Source organism: Macaca nemestrina, chromosome 3, assembly GCF_043159975.1.
Source record: "Macaca nemestrina isolate mMacNem1 chromosome 3, mMacNem.hap1, whole genome shotgun sequence".
In the NCBI taxonomy this organism is placed as follows: domain Eukaryota; kingdom Metazoa; phylum Chordata; class Mammalia; order Primates; family Cercopithecidae; genus Macaca; species Macaca nemestrina.
In genome coordinates this window covers 176,732,211-176,759,694 of record NC_092127.1, presented here as the reverse complement: position 1 = coordinate 176,759,694, position 27,484 = coordinate 176,732,211, and the positions used below count along the sequence as shown (strand labels likewise).

General features: G+C 37.8%; 1 protein-coding gene across 11 annotated transcripts in view; it reads right to left on the bottom strand.

Moving 5' to 3' along the window:
* The window catches only part of LOC105487858 (potassium voltage-gated channel interacting protein 4), a 1,213,665-nt gene that overhangs the window by 145,327 nt on the left and 1,040,854 nt on the right, over positions 1-27,484 (bottom strand). For 2 of the 11 annotated variants that reach the window (XM_071092623.1, XM_071092624.1), the window contains exon 2: positions 9,880-9,985. The exons of the other annotated variants lie outside the window; for them this stretch is intronic. In XM_071092623.1, the coding sequence (XP_070948724.1) occupies positions 9,880-9,985 (106 nt within the window). The remainder of the gene's footprint in view (positions 1-9,879; positions 9,986-27,484) is intronic. 11 annotated transcript variants of the gene reach the window in all.

The window sequence follows — 27,484 nt, the reverse complement described above, 5'->3', positions numbered from 1 at the left end:
AACAGTCTACACAGTATTTTGTAAGTAGCCATCATTCCACCCATTGTGACCCAAATGAACAGTAACAAAAGTGGAAAAATCAAATGGGAAGCAAAAGACTTAATCATATAGGTAACCTGAAAAAAACAAAAGATGCACTAATCAACAACAAAACTTGTTTAACACTTGTTTCAAAAATTTGTGTTATTGAAGCATTTAAAGCCAAGATGTCTAAAATAAAACTATCATCTCTCCTTAACTGGCCTTCATGGCCTTCCCTCTATGCGCCTTATCTTGATAAATTTCACCATTATCATTTTGGTGGAGTCATTTCATCTCTTTCCTATCTTTCACTCAATATCACAAATTATTTTTCAATATTTCCAATTACACACAATTCCACCATGTGTTTCAAATTTATTCTCTCCCTTCACCATGATTGCCATGTTTAGGACAGTCTAGTGGTAAAGACATTAAGCTTTGGTATTACATCGTTGAAGGTAAAATCCCTGCTTTGATGTGTCATAATTGTTAGGTGCTGGGTGAGTGATTTAATTTCCTTGTTTACTTTTCTCTTTTAAGTGGAGATTATAATTGTACCTTCCTCATAGACTTGCAGTAAATATTAAGAGTAATTGTTCAGGCTTAAAATAGCATTATGCTTAAGTGTTAGCTATTGACACTGTCTTGCATAGACATTTTAAGCAGTTTCCAACTAATTTTCTTGTCTTCTTTCTCTTTCTCTCTCAACAATTTGTCTTCTGACTTATTTTTGGTGTTATATTACCACTCTGAGTTTCAGTTTTTTCATTGTTTCAGAAACCAGTATCCCACTAAGTTTGGTTATTAGTTTTGACACCCTGTCTGTCTCTTGTCTTCAATTATTGTTCTTGATCCTTTGCTAGTCTTTTCTCTAACTCCAAGTTCACATCATGCCTTCTAAAATTTGGCTCATATCTAGCTCCCTCTACTCTTGGCTGACTAGCCATCCCCAAATGCCAAACAAGATGAAAAATCACTCCTCAACTTAAAAACCTCACTTAAAATCCCCATTGCCTCTCTGCAGAGTGAATGCAGCATAGTGCTCAGGAAAGTTTTCAAAATCTGGCCCCAGGTCACTTTGCTGGCTGCTTCTCTTTCAGACTTCTTGCCCCTCCTGACTGTCTAAGCTTTGTCTTTTAAAGTACCTAGAACGCTCCTCCTTTTTCTCCCTCTGACAAAATGATTCTTCTCCAAAGCCCCTTGCTGAAATATTAACTCTCTGTGAAATGCACCTAGGTGAGATTGAATTTCACCTATATCACTACAATAGTTGTGATCATCATAGCAGCAGGAGAATAACAGCAAAAGCAGTCAACATTTACTGACCACGTACTAGCCAGGAACTATTCTAAACACTTTACATGCTCATTAATCCTTTGAGCAAACTTACAGATTATTTACTATCATTTCTACCTTATGGATGAGGAAATTGAGGCCCAGAAGGGATAAGTAGCTTAAATAAAGTTTCTATAACTAGTTAGTCACAGAATGAGGATTTGAACCAAATAGGCTAATCCCAGAGTTATCACGTTCAACTTTTTAACTCTAATAGCTCTCTAGTTTTGCCTCTCACAGCATTCACAGCACTTTACTTGTATTCATTGTGTCTTAGTGATCTACATATGTGTCTGTTTATTTCAGTACAATGTTAGTCTTCAGATGTATCTGTGTGTTCCCCTGTGCCCGAAACTATTGCTTTTCAAATAGTGCTCCATAAATGTCTGCCATATTGAAGTGAAATTCATTAAATCTGTCAACAGAAAACAGCTGTCCTGATACGCCTACCTTTACCTTTCCTATACTAAAACCTTTGAATGATTTAATGATGACCTCTGGTAGATATGTAATGGACCAGGAAAAAAAAATACAATTTTCCATTTTTCACTAAATATCTATGTGACTTTGGGCAAGCCACTTCATCTCTCCTTTTTTAGTTTGGAAGATGAAGATTATAACCCTTGTAATCTGCCATTATCACAGGAGTTTTACTAAAATGAAATGAGATATTCAAAAGGAAGAATTTTAAAACTTGTAAAAGGCCATACACATGTAAGAAACAAATATTCTAATAGGTAAAACATATAGCCAATATCTAAACGATAGGGCCAATTGGTATTACAGCTAGGTGAAATGGAGTTTCTAATGTTTCCCATGTTCTGCCTTTCATGGACAGCGAAATACCATGAAAGAAGGAAATCTGTGTTAGCTTTGAAACCTCCACCATTTTTCACAGCTAGGAATGATTAATGCCATCTCAATGGCTGCTGCAATGCTAGATCTGGAAAGAGACTTGGGCACAGTCTCTACTTCTTACTCATGGATAGTGAGAGGCCCAGAGAGAAGGAAAAAAACTCATTCAAGGGGCTACCACCATCTTCCTGCACAATATGTGCTGTGTATGAGGGTTCCACACTGAGCAGTTAAGTGGGAAAAGATCTAGTCATATTTTTTTGTAAAACTGACCAGAACGTTGAACGCAACTAGAGAGCTGGTAAAGTATAGAGACTCTGCAGCTCCTCTGCTGTGTTCAATCCCTACCCCAACTCCCACACCTCTTGCTGGTGATGTGGTTCAGGCAAATTAAATAATCCCTCATGCCTCAGTTTCCTATTCTGTAAAATGGGTATAATCGTGCCCATCTTACAGAGTTATTTTTAGGATATAATGAGTTACACTGTACGAGCCACTTAAAACTGTACCAGGCACATAGTAAGTGCTAAATGTTTGTTAAATAAATAAAAATCACATCTGAGATTTTGAACATAACACTTTTAGGGCTTAATGAAATTGAATGAACCTTGCTTTCTATTAAGAAATACATGAATATTAAATTTACATTCATGGGTTATGCCTCTGTTCTTCCACAGATTTTCCTGACAACATGCCTAGATCAGAACCTTTAGCTAAATTCACCAAGGAGTTAGCATGAGATTAATTAACTGTCAGAGGTTAAACATTAAAAAAAAATCCTGGAGGTTACTGTTGCATTTTTAATTGTCATCATGTTGGCCGTTCAAGTTGCTTTTTGCAAACAAATCCTCCAACAGCCAAATGCTGATGGTTCCTCTGCCAACAGAAGCATCTAAAAATTTCTATGATCAGTGTGCTACCAGGAAAAACAAAACACACTGAAATGTTTTGCTATATTTGATGCCAAAAACCTGAAACACGGTTAGGAAATTGTGTTTTGCAGTTTTGCAAGGCAATGTACTGATGGTGGCTTATTGATGAGTGGTCTAGTCTCACAATAACCTTGTCATATTAATGCTCCCATTTCTGCTCAAATCAAAAACAAAAACCCCTGGAATGAAGCTCTAATTTAGTGAATCAATTATTTTGATTGAATGAGGGCACTGAGATAGTACTGGGTAGATGCTGTTATTAGTCAAATTTAGATAAAAATGTGAACGCATACAAATACACAGATAATCACGTGTCGAATGTTTTATCTTTTGTATTTTTTCCTGACCATTATCTAGTAAGTACCTTTTTGTCAAATAATGTCCATTGAATGAATAAGGAACATGACTACTTTATTCTTTGGTAAAAGAACTGGGGCATAGAGAGATAAAGTGAATTACTCAGAGTTATTCAATGAGGAGACATAACCAGAGACTTGACAGCATTTATTATTTCTTTAAAAAATGTTTGTGCTGACATAAAATATAGTAGCTAGGAATTTCTTGACACTAAGTCATCCATAAAGGAGCTAAATTCCTTAATCCTATAAATAGCTACTCAATATCAATGTACATTCATGAGCCAGTTGTCAGCCTCCAGCCTCCAAGATGTCTTGGAATTGGGAAGCAATCTTTTTTTTTGTTTGTTTTTCGAGACCGAGTCTCCCTCTGTCACCAGGCTGGAGTGCAGTGGTGTGATCTTGGCTCACTGCAACTTCTGCCCCCCGGGTTCAAGTGATTCTCCTGCCTCAGCCTTCCAAATAGCTGGGACTGCAGGCGCGGACCACCATGCCCAGCTTTTTTTTTTTTTTTTTTTTTTTTTTTTTTGTATTTTTAGTAGAGAGAGGCTTTCACCCTGTTGGCCAGGATGGTCTCGATCTCTTGACCTCGTGATCTGTCCACCTCGGCCTCCGAAAGTACTGGGATTATAGGCATGAGCCACCATGCCCGGCCTGGGAAGAAACCTTATAAGAGGAGTGTGACTCTAAGTCTGACTGACGCTAAGTGTGACTGACTCTAAGAATTGTCACTGATCCTGTAGATCACAACACCTGACTCCTAAGATCTACAGACTCTGGAAAATATCTTCCATCATTTAGCCTCCTTCTTTCTCAATGCTGCTGTGGTTCTGGAAGTCTGACCTTTGAGGACAACATTATCTGGACTCCTTGCCCTTCTGGCTTCCCATTGGATTTGGCCACTGGAGAAGAGGACAAGAGAGAGGTTATAGTACTTATTATTTGGGCTCACTCTTTGGTAAGTTGACAATAGCTGCATTTCTCATCCAAGGACTAGAGCCCTATCTTATTGTTACAGCTAAAGCTATGGCTTTTTCCAGCTTCTGGTAACCAGCAACCTAGAAATGATAACTTTTGCTCTTGCTAACACTGAATGTTTCACAGCCTTATTGGCTCAAGAAACCCTACACATACCTTTTCAAAATGTTCCTTCATTCACCTCTCCCCCATTGCCCTATTTAAATATGCCTTTTGTTTCCTTCCTGGACCTTGACTGACATTGAATCGTAGAATTTCAGTGTTGGAGAATACTGGATTTGGAGTTGTTTCTCATTTCAGATTTTCTCAGAAGCTCTGTGATTTTGAGCAAATAATCTCCCTTCTCTAGTCCTCAGTTTCCTCATATATAAAATAGCCTATATTCCTTATAGTAGGCTATTATTATTACTACTATTGTTAAAATACTCTGTAAATCACTTAAAATGCGATGACTATTTCTTTAGAAACCATCTAGTTCAATTGGCTTTCTTGTGTGCCAACCACGTGAAATTGTCTTTCCCTCTCCTTGAATTTTTCCAGTAAGTCTTCTTCTATGAGTATGATGGTCTCATATCTTGCAATCAGACAGTAAGTGTATCGGTATCACTGGAGTAAGGTTCTTTTGGGTATAGGGTTTTGTTTATTCAATTTCTCAGGTGTGGGATTCTGCTCAAATCATTACAAGCTTTTCAGGCCACAGCTATCTCAACTGTGAATTGGGTAAAACCTACCCTCCTGCAGGCAAAAGGCCAGATCTAATGTTTTCTGGGTTTTTTTTTTTTTTTTCCAATTTGAAGATTTACATTAGGAAAAACAGCAACTACTGCAGACCTATAAGAGCTCCCTCAATCAATATCAGAGGTCATCAGTGCGCTCAGCCTGCTAAAGTGATGAAGACAGCAGGCTATGGAGTCAGAATTCTAGCTCTGCCAACTGGGGCATTTGTTTTGTTACTTGGTGCCTCAGTTTTTTAAGTCATTCTATGTACCTACCTCAAAAGGTGGTCGGGAACCTCAAGTGAGTTCATCCTTGTCATTGATTTATGCTCATGATATTTCCTATACTAAATACTTTGCATCGATTATCTTATTTAGTTCCCATGACAATCCATTCTCTGATAATCGTAATCGTCTTTCTTTGTCTGTCTCCGATAAACCATGCCCCTTTCCTCCTTCTAGAACACTCTCTCCAGACCTTCACATTACTGGCTTCCTTTTATTCTAAGGACTTAAAAGACATCTCAATGAAGCTTTCTCTGACCCAGTCAAGATATCTCCCCTGCATACATTCCCTTTGCATCATATCACCACAGGTTTACTTCTGCTATAACACTTATCACGTCCCAAGATTACCTTTGTTTTCTTGTTTATTCTCCCTCTTCCCGCATAAGCTCCAGGACGGTAGTAAACTGTGTTCCACTCCTCACTAGAAAGTGAGTGTCTAGTATCACGCCTGCCCTAAAAATAGGTCTCTAAAAATATTGTGGAATGAATGACCAAATAAAGAAATTAAGAGGCAGAGAATTTACATAAATAAGTTTACAGTGATAAACAGGCATTTTGTTTAGTAAGAAGCACAACAGGAATTCAGACACATGCCAGGATGATGCTAAAACCCACAATGGCCCCCTTTGCCTCTTTCAATAGCTCTTGGAAGAGATCATGAAAGTCTGAGCTAGCTCAGAGCTGTAGCACAACAGACATAAAGGAGAAGTGAAATTAAAAGATATTCAAAGAGTATACTGACCAGAGTTTAGTAGCCATTAAGATGGTGGGTGGGGGATCATTAAGCAGAGAGAAGATTCCAACTTCAGCAACTGGGCAGCTCTTGATGCCAATGAATGATGTAAGAAGCTCAGAGTGAGTGCTACAGAGTGATAGTGATTAGGATACTACCTCTGGCTGTGCATTCATCTGCATCCTGGGATGAAGGTTCAAAGAGCTGTGGGCAATTGACTGGCTAGGGGACAGTGGGATAGGCCAAAAATGTGAACAAGACAATTCTTTGTTCAAAGCCCAGGTATTGCTGCCTCTATCCCTGTCTAATTTCTTACCCTGGTTGATGCGATAGTAGTGTCAGGTGGAAGACATTCTAAGGCCTAAATTAATTCTCATTAGATCGTATCTATTACTCTTGTTCAACTACCAGTCAGGTGGCTCGATGGGAGAAGGCCATTTGCTATGGCATAGATCCATCACCTCCTGTCTTTGAAGTCATGTGTGTTGATCCCTGGTACCTTTCCAAGACAGTAGTGCTTTTTGATATTTGTCTGACAGTCTTCTCAAACATCAAAGTCAAGATATGTGGTTCAACACGGTAGTTTGGGACTTCTAAGTTTTGCCTTTGACATTTTAAAAATGAGAAATACATTTAATTTTCAAATATTTAAGAATGTTTATGGTCCTTCATGTAGAAAATCTTTGTCATATGCTGCTTCTTTTAATGTTTTCATTTGAGGCACAAACACCAGAACTAATAGTTTAAATCTGTCTTTAACAAATGACTATAAAAGGTATAAAGTTTCCAAGTATTAAGAGTATTATGCCTAAATAACAAAAGGACTCAAGAAGAAATATGTATGCTTTGCTGAAAAACATTTGAAAGGCCAATTTGTGGAAAAATTTTGTAATATACATTGGGAAGCTTACATTCTGATAAATCAGTTCTTTTATCCAATAATTCAAAATTTAGGGGAAAGTAATTTTAAAAGCATAGCTATATACACAGAGTCATTTATCATAGTGCTATTTATATTGAGAGTGGGAGGTAAAAAGGGGAAAAATTTAAATATCCAAAGCCAGAGAATGGAGTCAAATACAATATTCTAGCGCTATGGAATATAGTATTATGCTTACCATTAAAAATGATTTTACAAAAAATTTTAATAGCAGGGTTGATATTTATGAAAGTATACCATGTAAATGAAATAATAAAAATTTGGTATAGATATGATATCGTCAGTACATATACATTGACAGTAAAAAAGATATTACTAGTTATTTGTAGTTATTTCAAGGTGGCAGATTGTGTGTGTGTGGTGTGCACATGTGTGTGGGCTCTTATCTTTCTTTGTACGTTTCAAATTGACTGTCCTGAACATGAGAGACTTTTGCAAACATGATAAATAAACCATTCACCTTTCCAACCCTGGAGGAGAAGGCAAAAGATGAAGAGGAGAAGGCGGGAGTCTTATGGGGTCCACAAATCATGAGCTAAGTCTAGTGTCGGTTCAGTATCAGCCAGTTCTATACATTCCCATTAGTATCTAAAGTCATTCTGATCTTTTTTTTAGTATTTTCTATTTTTTTTCCTCTCAACACATCCTTTTCCCTCACAGTTAGTTGAAAATTGCATCGTATCCTCCGTGAACATTTATTTGGGGGCATGGCTTTATCAGACGCTGGTGCACAAAGAGTGCTAGCAAGACATGACAATTTTCTGCTTCTCTATGTGAATACAGAGATCCATTTGAAAGTTACATTTTACCTGTCTACATGGTACCAATGACTATATTTTCAGCAAATATCTGATAAATTGGCAATTTCGATTCCAATCTGAAAGGAGAAAAGCGATGGCTCTAATAACCAACGATCTCTGACAAATAGTGGCAATAAAAGCACCTGCAGCTTCAATATCACGTAGGATTAGGGCTCTGGCATTTTTCTAGATTATGGTCTTCCAGATGATGTTATGTTTTATTTGTGAGATGGTGTGCATGTGTGTGCAATGAAAGAAAAAAAAATCAGGGCAATGTATCTAAACTATAATTTTAATTTTTGTATGTGCATGGGATTATTACTAATAAAAGTTATTTAGTTCTGCCTCCTCTCCCCACAGAATATAATGTAACCTCTGATAGAAGAGCTTTTTTTGTTTTGGTTTGGTTTTTAATCTGTTTTATTCACTGCTCCATCTCCCAGCACAAGAAGCAGGCAGTGACATATAATAAATATTTGTTGAATGAATAAGTGAATTAAATAAATCTTATGATGATATATCACCTTTGGTCAGTGCCATTGACACAAATTGCTATTCTATTCTGGCACTTTTCACTGAATGTATCATGTTGTTTGTGGTTCTTTCCGTATTTTCTCATTTGTGTTGTGGAGACCCATGACATTTTAGGGCATTCATATTTTTAAATCACTAATTGAATCCATGAGTTCCTACAAAATGTTGTAGCATTATAAAAAGAGAGTAGGCAGAGATGTGGGTTATAGCCCCAATACCTAGGGAATTCCACCTAGATTTTTAATGTTCCATTTTCTCACTAGTGAAGAATACCACCTTCTCTGATTCGAAGACTTGTTTGATGCTTGAAAAAAATTGTGTATAAAGAATGTTTGTACACAGAGAATATTTGTAAATGTATAGTCTAAGTTATATGGCATCTTTATAAAATAAATTGAGGACTTTCCTTAGATATCCTCTATTTTCTACTCTTTAAGAATGCCACAGATTTGGAGAGAAAGAGAAGATGGAGAATGTGATGGTTAGCCTTACCTGTCAAGTTGGCTAGCCTACAGTACACAGTTATTTAATCAAACCCTAATCTAAGTGTTGCTGTGAAGGTATTTTGTCAATGTGCTTAACATCTATAATCAGTTGACATTAAGTTAAGCATAGATTACCCTGAATAATGAAGGTGGGCCTCATCCAATCAGTTGAGGCTTCCTGAAGAAATCCTTCCTGAGCTTCCAGCTGCCAGCATATTCTATGAATTTCAGACATGCCAGCCCCCATAATGGTGTGAGCCAATTCCTTCAAATAAATCTCTTTACATATGTTTGCATATATGCATATGTACGTGTGTATATATGCATGTGTATGTATGTATATTATATGTATATGTTTTTGTGTATGCATGTGAGTATGTATTGGTTCTGTTTTTCTACAGAATCTTGACTGATACAGGGAGAGAATGAGCAAAGAAGAAAAGTCACAATTATTTAAATGTTTGACCCTTTGTAATATTTTTTCTAATCTAGTGATATTTCTGAATTTTGGCAGTGTCTAAATTACAGACCCAGTGGATGAGAGTCAAACAATGTACAAGGTAATATGGCTAAAGTGTCCAGCTGCTTTGCTAACAAGGCAAGCAATAGGAATTCCTACAGTTACTTGAGTCTAGTCCCCATCCCTCACATCAAACAAAAATGTCCCAGTGTTTTGCAGGACAGACTCCTGTCACTAAGACTGTGCTGTCAGTCTGCCAAATGGAAAATGACTCCTAATAGCCCAAATGTTCTCCTGGGTATTTAGGTAGACACAAATGCATCAATAGAGTTGCTTTTGTAGAATATAATATATTGATTCTTTGTAGAAGCAGAGAACTGCAATGCATGCAGACCTAAAGAAACAAAACAAGAATTTCAGAGGAAAAAAAACCCAAAAAAACAAACTTGCTTTGAATAGCAGGAGACGATGTTTTGGCAGCTGAGCAGGGCAAGAGCTTCATGAGCCGCTCTTTAATGCTGCGCTTGGTGCTGTTCTGAGCGTACAGGAAACCTAGAAGATACAGGATCAGTTCTGTTAATGCTGTCTGCAGAAAGAAACGGGACGTGCTGCAGGGTTTATCAGAGAAGCCAGGCAGGAAGGATCAGGGATGCAGCCATCCACTCAGGCAATCACAGGCAGTGGGTTGGGACCCCGGAAGGAAAAAAAAGAAAGTTTGTTTTCTTCTCATTTAGTTTTGTTTTTATTTCTAAATATTGTTTTGAAGATAATGATGAACAAGTGAAAGAAGAATTGCAAAATATGTCTATTGAATGGCAAAAGATTAAAAAAACCCACCAAAAAAAAAATCTGGTGGTTTTTTTTTTTTTTTTTTGGCCCTTAGATCAGGGATAAAACAAGTATCACTAGAAGAGTTAACTGGACTGAAATTTCAATATTCAAACCAGCACTAAGGGCCCACATGACAATTTTCTGTTATTGCTCCCCATCTTTGATTATAGCAGAGATAGACACTTCACATCAGTCATTCACACCACAGTCACCTGTTAGTACCTTTGCCTTCCTGAAAATGAGAAAACAAATGTCCTTAATATGCAGCTTCATTAGCATATAGTGATATGGCCAGAGATGGGACAATCTTTCCCATTTTTTACATGTAGACACTAATGAATGGAACTTTTTCAAACAGAGTAATTCTGGAAGAAGCAAGGCAAGCTTGTCAAACATTAACCCAGAAATAGACAGAGCAGTATGTATGACAGCAGATACCTGGAGAGGACTCAAGAGAAATCAAAAGCGCCTGGAAGGATGAGCTTGCAAACTGCTGAAACAACTTTTGATGTCAGGAGCCAACTATCCAAGTTAGCATCAATTTACCCATCCTGAGGTCTCAGACGGTTGGATGTCATGTTAGTAGGTAACTAGCCTCCCCCAGCATGGAAGGTGTCAGATATAAAGCATCAGCACAGAAACCAATTTAAATCGAGGTTCTACCATCTTTATAACATGAATCTGGCAAATGTATGAGTTTTCCTTTTCTAATTCTTATCTTGGAATTATAAAAAAGTCCTGACCACAAGCCTACTGATTTAGTTTCCTTTGGGGCTGTTGCACCCACCAACAATGTCCACGGGCTAAAACTCTTGTGTGTGTGTAGAGTGGGGTGACAAAATGAAGTAGTAAATACACAATTTAAATAAGATCATTCCTCTGATTAAAAGCCCTCTAAAAGCTTCATGTTGTTTTTCTGTCAAGGATGCCAAGTATGATCTGGCCCTGCCTGAGTCTCTGACAGCATTTGCAGCCACTCTCCCTGTTTTCTGGGCCATCCACTATTGGCCACACCACCCTTCTTGCTAGAACTCACAAAGCAGGCCCTCCTCTGGTCTTAACACCTATGTGGTATGAAATGTCTTGTTCAACCGCTGGTTGAGGGTCTGGCATGTAACAGAAGGTCAATAAATGTCTGGCAAATGAGTAAAATAAATTCACTTTGGATGTCTAAAGAAGACTTGATTCATTTCCTAGATTAATATCTAAGTAAGCTTTCTTTTAATTTTCCTTTAAGTTCTGGGATACATGTGCAGAACGTGCAGGTTTGTTACATAGGAATACATGTGCCATGGTGGTTTGCTGCACCTATCAAGCCATCATCTAGGTTTTAAGCTCCACATGTGTGTGTAGAGTCAGGTGACAAAAATGTTATAAACGTCCTTAATATCTCCCTCCCCTTGACCCCCACCCCAACAGGCCCCTCTGTGTGATGTTCCCCTTCTTTTAAACTTGTAAAATAAATCTGGTTTACATAAAACACCCTAAATTTTGCTTCTGTTTTCCATTTCTGGAAGAATGCAGCCATCTAACTACCCTCTCCTTTATAAACTCCTCTAGGACATGAGGGTCTTACTTTGGCTCCCCACACAGGCTTTCTGCTCCTCCCCTTTATGCCATTTCAAACCTCCATGCCAGGGTATGTGCTGTTCCCTCAGTCTTGTCAGCTGTTCACCAATTCTCAACTTCTTTGCAGTCTTTTTTTTTTGAGACAGAGTCTCACTCTGTTGCCCAGGCCGGAGTGCAGTGGCACGATCTCAGTTCACTGCAACCTCCAGGTTCAAGCAATTCTCTTGCCTCAGCCTCGTGAGTAGCTAGGATTACAGGTGCATGCTACCATGACTGGCTAATTTTTGCATTTTTAGTAGAGACAGGCTGGTTTCAAACTCCTGACCTCAAGTGATCCACCCACCTTGGCCTGCCAAAGTGCTAGGATTACAGGCATGAGCTACTGCGCCCAGCCCCATGAGGCCTTTAAAACTCAGTTCAAACACACCTTCCTCTGGCCAACTTTCCCTCTTGTGTCTCCAACTTGCCTAGGAGAAGAAAGACCTCCTCCTTCTCCTGCTTCCCAAGCTAACTTTGGGAGAAATTTAGCTTATAGTTTAAATGATAATAGCCCTTTCCCAAAACTAAACCGCCTTTGTAAAGTTAATGAAAAACCACCAGGTTAGGAGGATGAGAGGAGCCTGAATTCTGCTAAGGTGTAGCCATAAGCTATTACCAGCCGTTATTCTCGAGGTCATGAGATTCATAACTTCCCCAATTACTCCTGCAGATAACATCACTATTGTAGAATCTAAGATTGGCTTTTTGAGATGTCTTTTCAGGTTTTTGCATTTCTGACAATGAACGGCTTCATCCAGACCTGCCAACCAGTCCTGTGACCCCACCCAGACGCCAACTCAGAATGAGGACCATTTTCCATACCCCTAGGATTGCATTCCCAACCAGTCAGCAGCACCCTTTCCATTACCCACCAACTATCCTTGAAAAACCCTAGCCTCTGAATTTTCAAGGAGGCTGATTTGAGGAATTATAAAACTCTGGGTCTCTGACTCAGCCGGCTCGGTATGAATTAAACTTTTTATTGCAATTTACTTGTCTTCATAAATCAGCTCTATCTGGGCAGCAGGCAAAATGAACCCAATGGGCAGGTTACACTATCAACTTCAAAAAGTTAGGATCAGATGAAATAATATATAAAGCATTTAGCACAGTGACAGCCACATAATGCAGTCTAAACAAATATTAGATGCTCATCTTGTTTCACTTATTTGAGTATACCATATTCCCGACTGTCTCGGATCCTTTTCACATGCTGTTATCTGTATCTAAACTTTTACTTTACTTTCTCTTCATCTAGTTAATGCCTGTTCATCCCTGAGATTTCAGTTCAATGATAACTTTTGAGGGAAACCTTATAGGGTAAACCAAACTAGATTATGAACAGTTACTATAGATGCCCATAGTTTTCTATGTTTCTCCTTCATAGCAAGTATAATTAAAACAATTCATGATACAATTACATATTTAACATGTCTTCTCTACTGAAATGGAAGATGGAAGATGTCTACTTCTAGCCTTTACAGAATAAATGTTATTGGATATTCTTCTTTTATTATTATTATACTTAAAGTTCTAGGGTGCATGTGCACAACGTGCAGGTTTGTTACATATGTATACATGTGCCATGTTGGTGTGCTGCACCCATTAACTCGTCGTTAACATTAGGTATATCTCCTAATGCTATCCCTCCCCGCTCCCCCCTCCAACAATAGGCCCCGGTGTGTGATGTTCCCCTTCGTGTGTCCAAGTGATTTCATTGTTCAATTCCTACCTATGAGTGAGAACATGCGGTGTTTGGTTTTCTGTTCTTGCGATAGTTTGCTGAGAATGATGGTTTCCAGCTGCATCCATGTCCCTACAAAGGACATGAACTCATCCTTTTTTATGGCTGCATAGTATTCCATGGTGTATATGTGCCACATTTTCTTAATCCAATCTGTCACTGGTGGATATTTGGGTTGATTCCAAGTCTTTGCTATTGTGAACAGTGCCGCAATAAACATACGTGTGCATGTGTCTTTATAGCAGCATGCTTTATAATCCTTTGGATATATACCCAGTAATGGGATGGCTGGGTCAAATGGTATTTCCAGTTCTAGATCCTTGAGGAATTGCCACACTGTTATTGGATATTCTATACCACTGTAAGGAAACATATAACTGGACAAACTACATGAGGCAACTCTTTCCAAGAATCGAACAATAAGCAATGCAGAACTGTGATGCTTGAGAGAAGAAAAACCCCAGACATGTGCTTCACAAACGCCCTGGCTCTCCCTGCCTCGTGACATGTTCCTTCCATAGTTCAGGGAGGTGGAGCTCATAGTCACTGAGCTGAAGTGGCAGAGATTAGAGTTCCAGGCTCCTGAAGTGGCTGGAATTTGTACGCCAGGGCAAAGAGAGAATTGATGTGTGTGTGTGTATTCTGTGGGTAGCTGGTAGGTGGGAAATTTGTGTGGAATTAAATGTGGGTTATTGACTGAGGTCTGGGATATGCATGCTCAGGGTAAGGCTTTATAATGCTTAGCAGGCAGGCCTGAGAATGGAATGAAATAACACAAGCATTGTAGAGCTGGAATGCTGCAAGGTGTTGGAGTTCTAGCCCTAACACCCTTCCAAAAAAACAATCACTGAGCACCTATGGCATTGCCCTGAGAACTCAGAAAAACCATTTTGGGAGTAAGGATAATTTCCTAGAGTAAGGGCCACAGTGTATCACTGTATTTAGTGAAGTAATCACTAAAGTTGACCAATCCTATCAAAGAATAGGCCTAAAGCTAGAAAGACCAAAAAGAGCTGCCGAACTGTGGAATGCTTCTAAACAATATTCACTGTATTTTAAAGGAAGGCAACATGATCCAAACTCCTTATGATGTATCCTAATAACACCTCTTGAACTATAAAAAAAATTACTAGACATGTGAGAAAGCAGAACAAATATGACTCATAATCAGGAAAAAAGAGAAGTCAATAAAAACAGACATTAGATAGCACAGACGTTGTAATTTGTAAGAAATGATATTAAAGATAATTATAATAAGTAGAGAAATAAAAACATTCAGAAGAGAAATTAAACTACAAAAGGGAACTAAATGAAAATTCCATAAAAAAAAATAAAATTCTAAAAGGAAAACTTCATTAGATGGACTTAACAGCAGACTGAGAACTACTGAAGAAAGGATTATGAGCTTGAATAGAGATGAAAAGGAAGAAATCTGAATAATAGAAAAAGATTTAAAAATAAAGAGATCTTTACTCATCTGGGCATCATATCAAGAAGTCCAACATAGGTATAAAGAACATAATGACAGGTGAGATAAAATTTTGAAGCAATAATGACCAAAATATTCCACATACATTTTAAAACACAAATGAAATCTGTTGAACCAAAGGAAGATAAATAAAAGAAGAATCACACATAGCTGTAGGCAAAATGCTGAAAATCAAAAATGAAAAAAGGCTTTAAAAAGAGAAGAAAAGGACTTGTACATACAGGGGTTATATAATGTAAGAATAATTTTTCATCAAAAACACCAGAAAACAGTGGAATAGAATCCTTAAAGTTCTCAGCGGAATACAGAGACGATCAACCCAGAATTTTATGTATGTTTTTGAGAATAAACTTGAAATAAAGATATTTTTAGATAAAACAAACCTGTGATAATTCATAGCTAAAAGCCTTGCATTCCAAGAAATGCTAAAGGAATGTCCTCAGGCCGAGGTTAAATGGCATAATATGGAAACTTGACTGTACAGGTAGAAATAGAGAGCACAGGAAATTGAAAATATGTGAATAAATATATTGTCCTGTTTTCCTTTCCTACTTTGTGTAAAACAGCAAAAAAGTATTGTGGAGTTTATTACATTTGTAGACGTAAAATTTCTGACAATAACATGAAGATTGGGGGATGATCAATGGAATTTTAATGCACGATGCTTACATTTTACATGAAGTGGTACCACAGGAACTGAAAATAGTCTATAATAAATGAAGGAGACATGTTGAAATCTCTAGATACAAGGGAAACAGTAAAAAATAATATAAGAAGGTAGAGTCAAAACTCCAGTAGAGGAATTGAAATGGAATACATAAAATATTTAATTAATTTAAAAGAAAGCCAGGGCAGAGGAACAGAGGTGCAAAAAGTAGATGGGATGAGTAGAAAATGCATAAGATAGTAAATGTATACCCCACCATGTAATTAAATCAGAAATTGTATTTTTTTATTCATTACTGAATTCCCAGTATGTTACACAGTGCTTACTATATAAAACGTTCAATCACTATCTACTGAAAGAATGAAATCAGACTATATATCTTATATGACTGTCTCAGTATGTGCAGATTTGCTACTTGTAATTAGCAGATGCATTTAGAATTTACATCTATGCTTCCTCACAGTGTGTGAAGCCATCCCCTAAATAGATAGCTGTGTGTGAAGGCACTCTACTAAGGATGACACCAACAGAATGAGGAGGTGGGACTGAATTCCCCAGCCAATCACACTAAAAGAAAATTGATGGTGAAGGTGAATCAATCTCCAAACTGCCTTAGTAGGTAGGACATTAACCCTCACAGAGACTAAACACTCTTTGTTTTTATTAATTTATTAAGTTAATATTTATTGCCACCTACAATGATTCGTATGTTAAATTAATTGGCTACATAAACCACTGAGCCTAATGAGAGGATTCAAAATTAAGTCAAAATAATTCTAGTTTACCTCAAAATCTTTCTCTTTCCCCAAATTAAGTGCCTGGCTAGCTGTCATAAATTACATATTCCTTTTGGTTTTTCTTAAAGGTTACATGTTCAAGAGTGTGAAAATAAGATGTTCTGTCTAAAGGCTACCATGCCTGGTTTGTAAATGCATCTGTTAAATGCTGTATTTGCTCCCACAGCTTGCTATAGAATGTTACTTAATACAATATCATACTTATTACAATTTTTACTGCAGGAGTGTAATAGGTAAAACTAATCTCTATTTTAGTGGGCTTGTGTTTAGTCTTTCAGCGTCCTTTAAATTGCTGTGAATTTTTTTTGTCATGACTTGAAAGCAAAGATAGAGAAACACTTTAGAGATATCCGCGTTTTTTGCCCTTCCAGAACTTGAGTATAATCATATTTGCTTTATATTTATAGTCATGAACTCCTAAGCTGGCAGCTACAACCAAGAACCAAAAAATGGTGCATTCTGCTTCTTGTAATTCATCTCTGCTAATCAATTATAAGAAGCAAGGAAAATTAGGGAAAATATTTTATTTGGATGGTTTCTATAAACAAGGGACTATAATTCTTGCACATTATTTTTCATCTTTGCTGTTTCTTTGAGCAGTCTAATGCACGACACAATTATCTAAGGTATTTGTTTTCTATAAGAATTGTTTTAATTGTTTTCTATAAGAATTGTTTTAAAAGTATTCTTGTTACCAGAGTAGTTGTATTATATTTCAAAATGTAAGATGATTTTCAAAAGCCTGAGTACTGACCTAAGATGCAATTGTATGAACTCTACTCTGGAGGGCGGGGAGGGTGTCAGTGGAAGTTGTAAGAATTTTATTTTTTTTGTGCCATCAAATATAGGTAAAAATAATTGTTCAATTCTGCTATTTAAATAGGAACTATTGGCCTCCTTGGTCCTAAATGGAAGGGCTGATATTTTAAGTTGATTATTTTATTGTAAATGAATCCAACCTAATTCGTTTTAATTTGGTTGAATGTTTTTCTTGTTAAATGATGTTTAAAAAATAAAAACTGGAAGTTCAAAAAAAAAAAAACAAAACAAAACAAAACAAAATTAAGTCAACTCCTGTATCTCTTCATCTAGAAGTCAAACCAAACTACTAGTATACTAACATAACACTTTAAAGACCATAAAACAAAGCAATACAAACAGAGATGAAAAATTAATTACTTTTCATCTCATATTTATTTGTCCAAAAAGCATTCTTTATAACATATATATTATAAGCATTATAAATGATGTTCTTTGTAGAACTATAAATATACAGTGGTTACATAGAAAAAAAATCCCTGCTGTCCAGAATCTAACCATCCACATCTATTATAATATCTATGACACTGCAGAATTTATTTGTCAGTTTCTGTCACTAAATCCTGAATTCCTTGAGGGGAGGATTCTGTTTGTTAATGAATTAACTCATTTTCAAGCATTTGTTGAGCGCTAACTATGTGCTAGGAACTGTCTCAGATGCTGGCAATAATGTACTGAATGAGCCAGCCAAAAAATTTCTATTTTAGCAAACCTTACACTATGGTTAGGAAGGAAAAAATAACAAAATAAATAGCAAATTATCAAGCATGTCAGATAGAAAGCAGGGATAGGGCCTAGAGACGTCTGTTGGTGGATACGGGTAAGAAATAGGATGGGGAAAGACATATTTTTAAATATGGTGGCCAGGGAAGGTTGCATTGGAGATATTTTACGCAAAAATACCTACATAAGATAAAAAAGTGTCTTATCCTATTTTGATTATTAACAATAACACAGTGTATTACATATATTAGGTACTAATATATATTTGTTGAGTGATCCATATCACTTTAATTTAAAGTTAATGTTTATTGCTACCTACAATGGGCAGATTAATATCTTAAATTAGTTGGCTACATATATCACTAAGCTCAAAGATCATTCAAACTTAAGTCAACTCCCATATCTCTGCATCTAGAAGTCAAACCAAACTACTAGTATACTAGTACTTCAGAGACGATAAAATGAAGCAATACAAAGAGAATAAAAAGTAAGTGTGTAAATATGTGCTCAAACTAAATGAAAATGCATTCGTTTTCACCAATTGGAAAGTTTTTATCTTACAATGCCTGATGTTACTGAAAACACATCAGCCCATCATCATCTTGATTGCTCCATTTTTCTGGTCACGCAGACCTCAGTAGTGGTGTATGCAAGTGGTCATTCTTCACTGGCTGCTTTTTCTGTTACACAAGAAATGCCATCACACGTCAATGTCATGTGTCAGTGCTGAGCGATGGGCCATGAATTATGAATTCAACAAGTACTGACAGTGGCAATAAAAGTGGTAATTTCACCATAATGAGAATTATTCTTATCTTCCTCCTTTTTGCGGTACAGCAGATAGCAAAAACTTCTATTTCCCATGGGTTGACTTGGAAATAATGGCTTGTACTCCATTAATTCACAGTCCTGATCAGCTTCTATTTTGTGCTTTGGAAACACAGACAATGTTTTTCTTCGGAGATTTTAAGCCTGTGGAAGTCTGGTGGAAGAAAATGGCAAATAATGTTTCCACAGATCTGGTGTCTTTCCATGAATCAATAACTACGACAAAAATCAGGCTGAGCAAGGTGGCTCATGCCTGTAATCCTAGCACTTTGGGAGGCCAAGGCGGGCTGATCACGTGGTTAGGAGATCCAGACCGTCCTGGCCAACATGTTGAAACTCCGTCTCTACCAAAAATACAAAAATTAGCCCGGCGTGATGGCGGACGCCCATAGTCCCAGCTACTCAGGAGGCTGAGGCAGGAGAATTGCTTGAACCCGGGAGGTGGAGGTTGCAGTGAGCAGAGATTGTGCCACAGCACTCTAGCCTGGAGACAGAGTGACACTCCGTCTCAAGAAACAAAACAAAACCAAAATCACCAGGAGGTTCAGGGGTACTGTGATCTCATCTGTGTTCTTCTTTGAACCAGTGACAAGCTGATTTATTACCAGTGTCATGGATGCTGGGAATAGGGAGTATATTTTTTTACTAGTTGCAGATGTGAACTTATTTATTAGGTTCGGGCAAAAGTAATTGTGATTTTTACCGTTGAAAATAATGGCAAAAATCACAATTACTTTTGCCCCAACCTAATGCTATGATGCCTATTTTTAAAGTGGACTTACAGTTCATAAATACTAGCATGACTACACACACAAACAGATACACTCAGAATTCATTTAGTATTTTCAAATTCATTCCTGAAAATACAAGGCCCCAGATAACTTGGGGTTCATAGGCTGGTAACAATTCTTGCAGAAAATTGCTGCCCAACCATGCAGTTGTTATTGGATCTTGCAGTCAGTCCCAAATCATTCACTTTTAAGAAAAGTAGCAACATTGTTCATGACTGAATATGAGGAAAATACCTACATTTCATTTTGTAACTTTTTGAACTTGGGAGGCAGAAAATGACCTTCTTAATTGACCTATTTTGTTATGCTTGATTATAAAATAATTAGTCAGTTAGAAGGTACTTGAATTTGCTGAAAACAATCTACAGATGCCAAATGCAAATGGAGTGAATTTGACTCTACTTAGAGTGGCTACCTGTTTCTCATAAAATTAATGCTACTCTCTCTGCCAGCCTTTCCATCTCACTATCTCTGTCTCTGTCTCATTCTTTCTTAGCCTTTGTGCCTTTGCTTTTATCTTTGTCTCTCTGTCTTCCTCTTCTTCTCTGTCCCTGAGTTTCTCTGGCTTGATGTCTCTCTCTGTCTCACTGTTCTACATCTCTGTTTGTGTCTCTCCTTTCTTTTTCTGCCCTGTTTCTCTCTGTCTGTCTCTCTTTTTCTGCCCTGTTTCTGTCTGTCTCTACCCCGGATTCAGTCTCTCTCTCAGTCAAGGCAGGGTCCTATTTAATCTTCTTTAACTTGGTTTTGACTGTGTCCTTCACAAAACATTTAGAGAAAAGTTTTGGTCAGCTGAGTGCAGAATAATATTGCATGTTATCTGAGGCAGATGTTAGCAAACAACTGGAAGGTCAAAGGCGGTAATGCTTTCTAAAGCCGCTACTAAGTGTGTTTGTTTATATCACCTCTCTGCTCTACTGGCAGAACTAGCCAGAGAATACTAGCAGAAAACAACATGGAAAAGGCTGGGATCTTTTAAGATTGATCATTGAACCCCAATTTTCCCTTGCTCCTCTGAACAAATTGCCAAAACTACTTCTACAGGGCTATCCTTTGTGTGGGGTTTGGAAATTATCTGGAGTTCCTTATAAATAGGGTGACAAGACCTCTTAGTTTGTCCAGGACACTGTCAGTTTATGAGAGTTGTCCTAACAACCCATAGTTTGCACCCCCTTTTCATGTTCAAAAATGTTCTTGTTTAAATGGTAAATTTTATGGTCATGCAATATTAGCAACCGGTATGGTCTGTTCCACAAACTAAGGTACAGTCATTGACTAAGTGAATACTTCATTGCACTGTAAACAATGTAAATAATGCAATTTCATTTTTAAAAATGGTGTTTTGAAAATAGCTAATAGAGAAGGTGAAATAGGAAACTAAAAATGTTTTTGCAAGCACATTAAAGCTAACATTTATGATTGAAAGATTCGGAACTTTAGGGTTCAGGAGAACTCATTTGAATCTAAGTGCTGCCACTTTTTGTAAGACTTTGGAAAAGTAACAACATCACCGAGCCTCTGCTTTTTTTGTTTTGAGAGAGAATCTTGGTCTTTCGCCCAGGCTGGAGTGCAGCAGCTTGATCACAGCTTACTGCATCCTCGAACTCCTGGGCTCAAGTGATCCTCCTGCTTCAGCCTCCCAAGTAGCTGAGACTACAGGCACACACTACCATGCCCCAGTTTTTTTTTGTTTTTTTTTTTTTTGTTTTTGCTTTTGTTTTTTTGTAGAAATGGGGTCTTGCAATGTTGCCCAGGCTAGTCTTAAACTCCTGGGCTCAAACAGTTCTCCCCACTCAGCTTCCCAAAGTGCTGGGATTACATGTGTGAACCACCTCACCCAGACACCTTGCCTTTTTGATCTCACCTGTAAGATCTCATCTTAGAGTGGACTATGAGATTCTGCAGGATTTTATACTAAGAGAAAATGAATAGAATGAACAAAAGGAAACGAGTGACTTTTTTTCCTGAAAATCCTTTCAAACATGTTATTAAAAGGCAGTGGTCAGGTGATTGGCCAGTCATAAAATGAACAGAGTAGCCTAGACAATACCTAAGAATATATACTAGTTACTGTGGGTGACATTGGAGGTAAGCACCCAAAACAAAAAGGAAATTATCAAAAATGACAGCAGTATCTTCTTGAATATAACCTAAACCTAATGTACTATTTCTTTTCCTCAAGCTAACACAAATAACCCATATTTATTTTTATATTTTTTAATTGTGGTTTTATTTATTTATTTTTTATTATTATTATTTTTTGTGACAGAGTGTTACTCTGTTGCCCAGGCTGGAGTACAGTGGCGTGATCTTGGCTCACTGCAATCTTTGCCTCCTGGGTTCAAGTGATTCACCTGCCTCAGCCTCCCAAGTAGCTGGGATTACAGGTGCCTACCACCATGCCTGGCTAAGTTTTGTATTTTTAGTAGAGATGAGGTTTCGCCATGTTGGCCAGACTGGTCTTGAACTCTGGCCTCCCAAAGTACCTGGATTACAGGCATGAGCCACCACACCCAGCATTTTTTTTTTTTTTTTTTTTTTTTTTTGAGACAGAGTCTTGCTCTGTCGCCCATGCTGGAGTACAGTGATGTGATCTGGGCTCACTGCAACCTCCACTTCCCAGGTTCAAGCAATTCACCTGCCTCAGCCACCCGAGTAGCTGGGATTACAGGTGCCCACCACCACACCCAGCTAATTTTTGTATTTTTAGTAGAGATGGGGTTTCACCATGTTGGCCAGGCTGGTTGGTCTCAAACTCCTGACCTCAAGTGATCTGCACAACTCGGCCTCCCAAAGTGCTGGAATTACAGGTGTGAGCCACCGGATTGAAGCATTTTTAACAATCAAGTGTTTAACTTCAAAGTTTTATTTGGGATAAGCCAATCATGCCTTTAAAATCAGAAAGCAAGCAACAGTTGAGTAGGGTTGATTCTTCTGATGGTAAGAGACCACAAATAAAATTTACAAATTCTTAATAGGATTTGGGATTACAAGGTGTATTTTCTTGTTGGAGTGTTCACTATATAATGAATCTTCTCCTCCAATGTCACCCACAGTAACTAGTATATATTCTTAGGTATTGTCTAGGCTACTCTGTTCATTTTATGACTGGCCAATCACCTGACCGCTGCCTTTTAATAACATGTTTGAAAGGATTTTCAGGAAAAAAAGTCCCTTGTTTCCTTTTGTTCATTCTATTCATTTTCTCTTAGTATAAAATCCTGCAGAATCTCATAGTCCACTCTAAGAGCTCTGGCTTCTACTCAGAGTGAAATAAGGAGAAAATGGAGGAGGACTTTTTTAGCAGAGGAGTGATATCATGTAATGTTTTATTCAATAACATTGATTGAGCACCTATTTGGCACTGGCAAAAACAAACATAGTCCTTGCTCTTGTGAAATTTATAATCTAATGGGGAAGGATTAACAATAGAACAAGAAATGAATTAAACAATAGAACAAGAAAGTCCTCTAAATTTCATCTTGAACATGGTTTTGCTCTAAGAAAAGATGCAGACAAATAATGCCTAAAACGCAATGCTCTAACAACAATAAGACAATAAGACAAAGAGAACCTTCCATGTGCCAGTACTTTACAAGCATTATACCATTTAACCTTCACAAGAGCCCCACTTGCCAGACCCTGTGCCAGGTCCCTGGGAAGAAAATCAAATAGAATTGTCAAAGAAGCAGAGTCTTTACAATCTTGTGAATATCCATTACTGGCTTACAATGTCCACACGTGGACATTGTAACTGGTTTGAATTGTGTCTTTCAAAAATTCACGTTCATCTGGAACTTCAGAATGTGGCCTTATTTGGAAAATAGAATCTTTGCAAATGTAATTAGTTCATATAAAGTTATATTGGTTTAGGATGGGCCCTATACTCAATAACTGGTATCTTTCTGGAAGGAGAACACAGACACACAGAGAGGGAAGAAGGCCATGTGAGGACAGAGGCAAAGACTGAAGGGAAGCCAGCTAAGAGCCAAGAAATGCCAACGATTTCCTGCAATGACCAGGAGCGGGACAGGAATAGGTTCTCCTTCAGAGCCTCCAGAAAGAGCCTACCCTGCAGACGATGAAGACTTCTGGCCTCCTAAACTGTGAGAGAATACATTTCTCTTGTTTTCATTCAGTTTGTGGAAATTTGTTACAGCAGCTCTAGAAAAGTAATATACACATCAGTTAATAGATTTTCAAAAACACCAGAGAAAATAAAACTAAGCCACGTCCATATATTCGTTCCCTACTGCAGACACACAGAATCCCCAAAATGTAAGACAGGGGGCTCTACTTACGGTGCCTTCTCATTAGTACTGGTAGTTTTTTTTTGTTTTTTGTTTTTAATTACTGCCAAACTCATTCATCCCAGGCAAATTAGTCCACCACACACTACCATGGAGTGGATTTCTACTTGTGTGAAATTGGCATGTTCTAGATTCTGTATTGCTAGTATTAGGTAAATTTCAGTTGAGGCTGAGCATTCACAAAGAACGAAACTAAAAATAAATATTATCCAGTTTTTGTTTCAATTAATCACATGTCTATTGAATAAGCGATGACTTTCCACGTCACTGAGACTAACAGGTAAATCTCCTGTAATGAGCAATGATGTGTGCACAACCCTCCCTTCCCCCACCACCGCTGCCCCTGAATCTCATCTGTCTGTCTCCTCTCCTATTTTCCTCTCTTAATTTCTTGCCTTGTCACTTGCTGTTCACTGTGCCTGAAATGTCTCCTCTCAAAAATCTTCAAGATCTCTCCCTTACCTCCTTCAGTTCTTTTTTCCAGTGCCACCATCTCAGTGAGGCCTTCTCTCACAGTCCTACTTAAAACCGTGTCCTCACAAAACGACTTCCTATTCCCATTTTATTTCACCCCATAGGCTGGCTAATGTTATGGCCTAAATTGTATCCCACTCCCCCCAACCCTCCCCACCACATGCATTTAGTGAAGTTCCAACTCCTAGTACTTCAGATTATATTTGGAGATAATGTTTTTAAAGAGGTAATTAAGTTAAAATGAGGCCATTAGAGTGGGGCCCTAATCCAACATGATTGGTGGCCTTAAAAGAGAAAGAGATACTGTGATGTCCAAGCCCAGAGGAAAGGCCAGGTGAGGATGCTATGAGAGGGCAGCCATCTGAAGGTCAAGGAGAGAGGTCTCAGAAGGAAAGACGCTGCTGGCAGTTCTGTCAGGAGTTCTGATCTTGGATGTCCAGACTCCAGAGCTGCGAGGCCAGTAATTTCTGTTGCTTAAGCCATTCAGTCTGTGATATTTTGTTATGGCAGCCTATGATGGTGAACTTTGTACGTCAACTTGACTGAGTTAAGGGATACCCAGATAGCTGGTCAGGTATTATTTCTTGGTGTGTCTGTGTTTCCAGAAGATAGTAGCATTCAAATCAGTAGACTGCGCAAAGAAGACCCACCCTAACCAGTGTGGGTGGACATCATCCAGTCCTTTGAAGGCAGAAATCTGAAGGCATAGGAGGGTAAGTTCCTTCTCTTCCTCAGCTGGGGCTTCCATCTTCTCCTGCCCTTGAGCATCCTGGTTCTCAGGCCTTTGGACTCCAGAACTTACACCAGTGCCCCTTTCAGACTCCAACTTGATTATGCCACTGACTTTCCTGGGTCTCCAGCTTACAGGTGGCGTCTCATGGGACTTTTTGGTCTTCATAATCATGTGGGCCAATTCCCATAACAAATCAACCTCTTTCTCTTTCTCTCATATACATAGTCTATTCTGTTTCTTTTAAGAACCTTGGCTAGACAACATAGCCCTAGCAAACCAACAGAGCTAACCACATGACTTATTGTCCAGTCTGGAACACCACTAAGAATGAATGAAAGGGATACTATTAATAATGATATCCAGACACTTGGCATAAACTGTAACTTCCCATGTATATCAGGACATTTGGTAGCCTTATCCATAGTACCTATCATTATTAATGCACAATGCACTTTATTTAGTTAGATGTTTGCTGCTGGCCTCTCTCCACCAGATAGTAAATTCCTTGAGGGCAGAGGTTTTTGTGCTTTTACTGCTTTATATCTAGCACCTAAGTATCTGGGACATAGTAGAGTCTCAATAATTAAAAAAAAAAAAAACTGAATAAGTGTAAACTGTAAGATGTGCTTAATGTTCACTGATCTATCTATATCTATATCTTATCTATCTATGTATCTATCTCTATCTCATCTATCTATCTACACAATTTTCTCAATGTGACTACCAATTATTTTGTACCTGCTATTGACTAAGCAGGGTACCAGGCATTTTACATATGTTATCACTCATTTTTACAACAACTTTGAAAGCTGCTTATGGTTTCTATTTTTAACTTGACCCAAATACCTCAGATATTTTAGGTAACTTCTCCTATACCCCTCAGCATATAGCTAAAGATTCAAACTGAGATCTCTATTCCTTATTGCAAAAAAGATTTTTCTACATTCTTGGCAGTTAAACAATAACATAAAGGCAGATTTCTAACTTATCAAATTTAATGATGAATACTTAGGATATTGTTAACTGTTCATGTTGATGTGCCACTGTTATCTACAAATTATATCAATGTGGGTTCAGGATAAATTGCATTTATTAAAACAGTGTGGGTAGAAAGATCCCTAATGCTTTAACCCTAAATTCTCTATCAGCACAACAGAAAAATAAGGGACAACAAATCAATGTCCCTAACAAGGATATGAGTATCTCTTCCCGCTAATTTGATTTTTAGTAACTAGTACTTTAGACTGGCACACAATGTGAAATATTGTCCTTGCAAACAGGCAGCTTTGCCTGCTGCTCAACATTTTATTTATTAGAAATTGGGCCAGGAAAATCTAATGTTAAAATTTATCATAGCAGCTGAGGGGCTATGTCCTGATGAAGTAAAATAATGCCATGACAAGTTGATAGATGTTTTCTGATATCTTCTTATCACTCTCTTGACCACACCAAAATATTGCCTAAGAGGTTTCTTTTGAGTTATGCAAAGTGAAGCCACATTTTGTATGCAAATTTGAAATAGGACCCTATAAATAATCAAGTCTTACACTATTTGCAATTTAAAAATAATGTGATACACAAGTTTTTGTTACATTTGTCAAGAATTTCATAACTTCAAAGCTGGCTGAATGAATGGTGAGCTCTTTAGTATACTGTGCTAAGGTAATGTCCCTTAAAGCTTGCAGATAAACTCTGGCCATCCTTATTAGCCTTACGGAAAAATCCACTAAGACCTTAAACTACTTGAGGTCTCCAAGAACATATTCTTCAAATAAAACATGATCCCTGTGTAATTCACTCTGACTAGGCTTCATCCTAAACACAGTGGAACTAAATTTTTAATCCTGAAAATGCTAGTATCACTCAGTTCCATTCCACAAATAACTGCTGATGCTTAGGACTCATTAAGTCTGCACTGATACTTTCCCCAAGGATCTCAGGGTTTTATTGGAGAGAAGATGAACTTTTTAGACACAAAACAAAATAATTTTAAAAATGACCTCACTCTGGAAGTCATCCTGTGCCTAACTCTGTCATTCAGAATGTGATACTATATTGAATCTAGCAGATTCTCCAGCTCGTCCAGATCTCAATGAGATGGAATACAGGGCTCCTTAGGAAACCCAAGACTACCTATTTTAGAAATATGCTATAACTAAACATTGAGAAAGGCACATTATAAGTGCTGTCATATGTAAGCTTCAAAAGAATCACTTATAAAAGAAGAAATGAATCCCAGC